We start from the raw sequence: 8073 nt of genomic DNA on the forward strand, positions 1-8073 counted from the left end.
CAGGAATGAGGAGATTAAAATAAAATTTCAATCGATTCTGGAAGCATACGTTCGATCTCAGTCGAAACGCATTTTTGTCACCATCGAATATGTTTCTTTCAGGCATGTACCATTTTTTGCATTGAAAACTCATCTCAAAAAAGAAAGAAAAAAAAAAGGAAAGAAAAAGAAGAAAAAAATTTAATTCTAAAACGTAGAATAAAAAATCACATGAAAATACTTCACAAAGGGTACTAAAAAAAATTGTAACAATATTTACGAATAAAATTCACGCATTTCCTTTTACACCCGTTCTCTTTTCGTACACGCCTGATATACTCGATGTTTAAATGCGTATAATATCATTTTATCCCGAAACAAGATAATAAATAAATGATTATATCATTGGCCTCCCTCTGTCTCCTTACAGGCATGCAACGACACAGACGTGCAGAGTACAGAATATTCATACTGTCATTCGTTCAGAACTAGCTACCATGTAACTTATCTATATCTCGACGCAGTGTTCATTCGTTTCTCTGAATTAGTCGAATCTTAATGCGCTTACATACGCTGCCGTAATGCTACAATTATAATACAAGTGTCTTTTCATTTGCGATTTCATTTATAAATTCTCGCCTCTGTATTTATCCATTTTGTTCCGACACCGTTCCAATCGTTTACGATAAACCTCATGATTAATGCTTTGCGCTCGCAGCTTTTTTTTTTCTTTCTTTCTAATTTGATCACTACTTTTATTGTTTCTTTTTTTTGTTTTCTCTTGCAAACAAATCAATCGCTATTATGAATTTTAATTGCGATTCGCTTTTGGTACGCTGGCATCATTTTGAGGCACATTATGCGGTACAAAATAAACTCGACGATCTCGAAGATGGTCGATTATTCGTACGATAGTATTACAATCGAACATCTTCGAGACTACTATCGAGTGTTCCTTTGAGAAACAATTACGATCAGGTTGAATGGTAGAGTCGAAAGCAGGAGTGAAAATTATCGTTACTCAATTGCTGTTGGATTTCGACAAGTTTTGCTCATTATTCTGATTTATGCTTTACATCATTCTTCTCGCTACCTAATGCGCGTGCCTTTACGCTTTTTCAATTACATCAGTTTCGTGATGTTGTACATTTTTCGTAGCGTAAATTTCTCGTAAAAATCTGTACCGTGCAAACAGACCTTGGGTAATTTTGAATCTCAAACAAAAAATAAACTCGACCATGTCATCTCGATTTCGTTTTCTCTGCTGAAATGATGATAAGGTACAATGTGTAAAATAGAGAATAAAAATGACAATATTTTTCACGCATAACACTCTATGGCACGATTCTTCTTAATTCGACAATGGATACCATAATCGTTCTTTCTACCTCGTTGCGTGTATATTAGCGAGAAGAAATGTATCGTAAAATAATAATCGAGAGAAGTGTGTGTGTGTGTGTGTGTGTGTTCGTGTTTCATGCGATGGCTCGAGATTCGATCGATTTGACGTTCACGAAAAAACTTGATCTAAAATGAAATTCCTAGTGTCGCGAGTCTCGCTATTGCAGTTCCGTTCCATTGTACCTCACGCAAGACAGGTAAAAAGACTCTTACGTATTCGCTATAAAAACGCTAAGTATGGACTAATAATACGTGGTACCTTAATAAAAATAGAGCTCCAACATTCGGCTAGTAATACAATGACATTTATTATATCACAACGAGACAGGTCCTGCGTGCCAGAAATTCTACTCTGCTCAGCGTTCTTTTTAAACTTTTTTTTCTTTTTTTTTTTTATGTCAATTCGGATTGTCCGATGCACGGATGCAGCGATGATACGACCAGTTGTAAGGCATTTTTTTTTCTCTCTCTAATAGTCAAAAAATGTCTTCGGGAGGGATCCATACATACGAGACCTCCGTTTTCGCCCTCTCCTCGTATCAAGCAAGCGGATACAAATTGCATTTTTTTTTCCTTTCTTTTCTTCTTCGTTTAATTCCTCTTTACACCTAAGTTAGTTTCAATCATTGGGATCCGTTGTTTTTTTTTTATTTTCTTTTTTCTTTTTTATATATATAGTTTTACCGTGTTTTTCTTTAGTAGTCTTATATATTCATCGATCTTTCTTGTTAGCACTGGACTTGACGAACATTTTGAAAGAAAGTTTTCTAACGGGAGCTCCGGGCTCTTCGTTGCATACGTCGTGGTTGTTCTTTTTTCTTTTTTTTTTTTCATTTTATTTGGAATAGAACGGCTTCCGTAAAATATTTTTTTTTACCGCGCGAACAAGTACCGCTTTATTCCGGTCACTTAACACGATTCACATGAACTCGCCGTCAATTACATCATCGACATCATGCCATCTAGCTTACCGAACAGATCAAATCGTCATCACCGTGACTAAACCTGCATAGCAGTTAACAAAACAAATAAGTAACGCAGCGTCCCTAGAATAATATTTACGTTTTTGTTCGAGCACAAAACGAATTTCGCGGTTTCTTCGCGCGTAATATCTCTTTTTCTTTAAAGAACGAATTATGATTACAGCTTATCGATTATGATTTTTGCATTTTTTATTCGTGCGTCTTTTCACCTCCATTCTCCGTGAGTACACAATTGCCTAAATGTCGCGTTACAAGGATACTGAGTAATAATCCTGGCTTAGTTCACGATTATTACGTTTCATGCATTGCATTGCAAAATGATTACAGAAGCTGGTTTTCTTTTGTATTTTTACGTTAGTTAATGCTTAGTATGGACATAACACGATTAAAACTTGTAAGCGGGACTATATTATCAAAAGCATTCTTTTGCCTCTTAATAAAACAAGACATACGAAAGCTACATTGCAAGAAACGTAACAATACGTAACAGTTTCTTTTCTTTTTTCTTTCTTTAAATTAAATCGGACCTTGAAATCCAACGCATAAAATATCTAATTAATTATTTCCAATACCTAAAACTTAATGTTTAAATATTACATCGTTTGAATAAGAATGTGATTAGTTGAAACCATTCGAAGCGCAGAATTTAAAATAGCGTTTTTATATATATTTTTTTTTTTTATATCACGTGGGTCTATTTTTGGCCATATAGCAGATCTTTCAGAGAATTAATTTGAAGCTTAAGGATCATTCACGTTTTCGAGTGAATCCCTCGTAGATCGTTTTAATGTAGCGATCATATACTTTTTTTTTTTTTTTTATAAAACTATATGATTGCTTGTATCGTTAGGAAACCTCGAAAGTCGTTTGTCTAGCCTATGTCTCGAGAATTCTTATTTGTACACGTGAAAATTATTAGCTCTAATTCTCGATCATGTACAATTTAAGTCGACCGATGTAAGGTATGTATATCAGACAACTTTCGCTAATCGGTTTTCATCGATAAAAAAAATTTCTATTTTATTCACCTTGATCGCAATCGATAATCCGCGCGTATGTTTTTTGATCATCTATTGCTACGTTCGAATTTCGTCCCTGTAGGTTTCATGAATGTTAAAGTGTTCATTCCGCTAATATATACGTTTACTCAGCAGATATTTAATTTACATAAACTCTGCAAGCTCAGCTTACCATCGTCAAATGCACTTTTTAATTTTTTTTTTTCTTTTTTAATCCGTGTACGAAATCGCTGCTTATATGTGTAAGTGTATAAGTGTTAATAAGTTATCAATAAGAAATATTAGAAAATCTGTATTCCACTTATAGTTACCACAATTTCCGTATATTTCTTGGCTTTTTTTTTTCTTTTTTTTTAATTAGAAAGCGACAATCGACGAATGGTGCTTTGCACCCATGTTGTTTTTTATTGTTTATTGTACGCAATGCATCGGTATTAATTCTTCTTTTCTCGAGTTTTTAGTAGGTGAAATTTATCTGATCTTTCCATAACTTCGACTCGTATCGGCGAATATTTGTTTTTAACTGACATGCCATTGGTAAGTATATTTGACAACATATTTTATTCAGGAAACAAAAACGTGAGAATATAGGCCTACGGTTTAACGTTATCTCCCGCTAAATAACTAATTGAAATGATCGAAAGCTTGATTTTCTCTATAATGGTAACCGCCGGTATTACTTTAAATGCTACTATTAATAGTTACAGGAAATATGATTACTCTAAAATCAGCAACGAATTTGACAAACGAGGGACATGGTTTTCGATAGGAGAAAATTTAATTTTGAATGAACTATCTACTGAAAACGCATACTTGTACTACACATGAAAAGTTACGAAGAACAATACTGAGTTGGGAATAAAAGTCATGACAAATTATATAGATTAATCTCATTGGCACATATATATATCCCTACATTGAATTTTGCACTTCTTAGGCATTTCAATTTGCAAATAATTTATTAAGCAAATGTATGTGCTACTCACATGTACAAAGAATGCACTTATCGCGTCTAGCGATTTTTAATTCTATGCATTTGGCCCTACTGATGCATCTTTCTTTACAGATACCATTCCATACGTAGAAAAATCACCTATGTTAAAAAGCATTTTAAATTGTACGATATCAAAATTTCTATGATACAAGCAAAACTGAACATATTGACTTTTTATTAAAATAGTTAAATAATAACCGCCAACACGAGTCTGTTGATTGGTTGAACTGTACATATTTTTTTTTTTTTCTTTATCAATGGGCAATGATTCCACGTGCATTTTATTTGAACTAGCGGATTTCAATAGTTTGGAGAGCTATGCGTATGTCTCTGCTTGCATGCATTTATATACACATATACGCGCGACAAGGTGTTACGTGCAATTCTGTATGTCTGTGTATACATAGTGTGTATGAATATGTGAGCTGTGTGGACGGCGCTACGTACACCACTTTTCGGTCAGTCAACCATTGACACGTTTAATAGTCGACATTCGTCAGTGTAATTCAGACACTCCTTGTTCCACTGGGACTTTTCAGTTGAACGTGCCTTGCTCACGTCAATATATACCGTTGAATGATCTAAACAAAAATCAAAAGTAATTTTTCAGTAAGATCCTTTTGTTTAAAACACGTCGCAGTGTCGAATGAACGTACTTGCATACAGATGTGCTAGAGTTTGTCTTGAAATAGGAAGAGATTATTCGTAGCAGCAACGGCTACCACATTTTCAGATGGATGCCAAGCAGTATGTAATATCTTTTTATTGAAATCCAGGCAGTCAACGCTAATTTCATCCTTTTTACGTTTACCACCAGTACAGACCTTTAATTAAAAAATACTTGCGTTATGAACAATATAAAAATATAATTGCACTTTACCAACACATTTTAATATGTTTTTCGAAAGTATGTACCAACCTTACGTGGTTTTAGAAGTGTTTTCGGTTTGGCAATGTCCCGCGCTGCTTCCAATGTGAGATCACGCTTAGTTGTACGATCGAATACTCTGAAGAAATTATTATATGAACCCGTCATAATAGCGGAATCATTACCACTCCAACAACACTCAAATTTGTCAAAGATACAATCATTCTCATACAATGAACATAGCTTTGATCTTAGGTATTCATGTACCTGTAATAATGCGATTAATAAACAGTTCCTGTTAAAAGTATAATAATCAAATTTAGCTTTTTATTACATACAGGGTAACATTCAATGGGTTTTGTTTCCATTTGCAAATCCCACACTTTCACACTGAGGTAGTCTCTACTGATCATATATCTTCCTGAATTACTAAGTTTTACATCGCTTATACTCGAAATTATTTCAGAGAAGAAACTTCTATTTGTTGGATCCTCTGGTTCCTCAAAGAGCTTACTATGTTGGTCGCAAAGCGCGGCAGATCTCATGTCACAAAGTCTAATTGTTCCTTTGCTACTACTATATACCAAGACATTACATTCTGCCGGGTGAAATTCCGCGGCAGTTATAACTTCTGTTAATTCCTCCATATTAGTTGGCTTAATGTCTACTATATCTGTATATCATTGATAGGAAAATGACACGCTTCGTTATTAAAAAAAAATTTACACGTTGTTTACAAGTACATCATGTAGTATAGAAAATAAAAACATTAGACAATATAGAAAAAGGATACTAAAACTCTGGTCTGTGATCTCAAGGTGCCAAAGATTAATTCTAAGATCATCAGCACTGAGGTACGTCTCTTGATCACTGTTGACACTTATACTGTTTATGTGATAGGTGTGCGCATTGGCAAATATTCTTCTTGGGGATGCCTCTACCATCAACTCCATAGGTTTTATTATTGGTACCTAAGTCAGTAAGTAGGTATTGAATATATGATACAGCCACAATGCTAAAGTCTCGTAATGTTATGTGCATATTTGAACTCCTTGACCATATTTCTATTCTAAGTATTTTTGTTAGATATAGAATGGTACAGAGGAAATTATATTTATGTAGAAATTTAGAATGAAAAGATACAATCTTGAATGAATTTATTTTATATAAAATTTGAATACCCTTAACTATTACACGATTCATAAACTTCTACTTGAAAAGAAAAAAAAAAAAAAAGTAAATATAATATAGTACTTACCCTTAAGGAAGTGATACAAGCAGGATCACGAATTGTACCATTTTCCTCCTTTGTATTATACCCTTCCACTCTTTTGTCTCGTTCGCTAACTTTCCACAACTTAATTGTTTTGTCATTTGTGGAAAGTAGAAAATGTGCTGGATTTTTTCTTTTTAACCATCTAATTTTGTTAATTTTTTCTTCTATCTCTAGTGATTTCAGGTAATCAAATTCAGGTTCATGACTTTGGAAGGTGCTGTATACATTGTATTCACCTCTCCGAGGTATACTGTTTTTACTCTATGCAAATATTATTTTCTAATTATTTAACAATCTTATTAAATATTCTTTGTTTCTTTAACTTAAAAGTATTGAAACTATTAAAAAAGAAAAAGTTGAATAAGGTTAAAGTGAAAAATATTTAAGATATTTATTATTTCCAATGTGTTCAATGCTTATCTTTAGAAATTTTCTAAAGATAGAGAAATGTAACATATTGTACACATACATTTGGCAATACTCCAATACTAAGACATAAGTATAATTTTTATTTAAAGGACAAATTTTATTTTATTTAAAGTGTAAAAACTGTCATAGTACGCTAAATAAAAATGCTATTACTTGACATTATTAAAATTTAACATTATTAAAAGATCATATCAACTTACAATGGGATCTCTTTGAAAAATGACAACCCGACCACCTTTATCTCCTGTTGCAAGAAGATCGCCATCATGGTTAAATTCAACACAAGAGATTATATCAGCTAGAACAGAGGACAATATGAACAATTATAACTCAATATCATAAATAAATAAATTTGAAACGCGTAATATTACTTAATTTGTAAGTCATCGTACTTTTGCAGTAATTGAATACATACTGATAAGATAGAGTGCAAAAAGAATATAACTAAGTTCTAGATAAAACTTGCCTTCAGTAACATCATCTTCCAATGTTCCTTTCACCTGCGAGAAACACCACTGTATGTCACCATTGCCTAAAACAAAGGTAAAAAATTCGGATCAGTAAGTGTCAGAAAATTAAGTTCACATAATGGCGAAATACAACAGATGTACACAATGGAAAACTTGAATAATGTCAATACCATACAATCATACTTCACAGTTATTGTAAAGCCTGTAGACACATATATAGAAAGAATGTCATATCAGAAAATAGACGAAGAAACGATAATGCTTATCGTTTGAATTACATCACGTGTCTTGAATATGAAACAGGTAGACGTACAGTGGAAAAAAGACGCGTGGAAATTTCGTCGGATAATGTACGCGGCTTTTTCACCGACGCATCTATACGCGTAAAATACGCACGATCGACTAAAAGGAATACAAGTGGAATACAAATCGATAAGGATAACGAAGCAAACAAACAAAAAAAAAAAGAAAATAAACTGGAAGAATAGGTAAAAAAAAAAGAAAGAAAGAAAGAAAGAAAAAAAAAGTGGACGTTAAGACTGAAGTGTGAAGCATGATAAAGTAAACGTGAAGAGACCAAGGGCGATACGGTCTGAGAAAGGAGAGAATGTGTCATAGGAAGGTGAATAGGATATGTAAAACGTATAGATAACG

General features: G+C 33.2%; 1 protein-coding gene across 1 annotated transcript in view; it reads right to left on the reverse strand.

Annotated features, from left to right (window-relative positions):
- Nucleotides 1-4640: 4640 nt before the first annotated feature.
- LOC108577890 (protein phosphatase PP2A 55 kDa regulatory subunit) overlaps nt 4641-8073 on the reverse strand; it is a 30047-nt gene continuing 26614 nt past the window's right edge. The window contains exons 3-10 of the mRNA XM_017941110.1: nt 7416-7481; nt 7150-7247; nt 6503-6781; nt 6038-6215; nt 5583-5917; nt 5296-5511; nt 5033-5200; nt 4641-4957 (exon numbers count right to left, since the gene is read on the reverse strand). Coding sequence (XP_017796599.1) covers nt 5048-5200; nt 5296-5511; nt 5583-5917; nt 6038-6215; nt 6503-6781; nt 7150-7247; nt 7416-7481 — 1325 coding nt within the window. The 3' untranslated portion in view covers nt 4641-4957; nt 5033-5047. The remainder of the gene's footprint in view (nt 4958-5032; nt 5201-5295; nt 5512-5582; nt 5918-6037; nt 6216-6502; nt 6782-7149; nt 7248-7415; nt 7482-8073) is intronic.

Source organism: Habropoda laboriosa, unplaced genomic scaffold (genome assembly GCF_001263275.1).
Source record: "Habropoda laboriosa isolate 0110345459 unplaced genomic scaffold, ASM126327v1 scaffold801, whole genome shotgun sequence".
Classification (NCBI taxonomy): Eukaryota; Metazoa; Arthropoda; class Insecta; order Hymenoptera; family Apidae; genus Habropoda; species Habropoda laboriosa.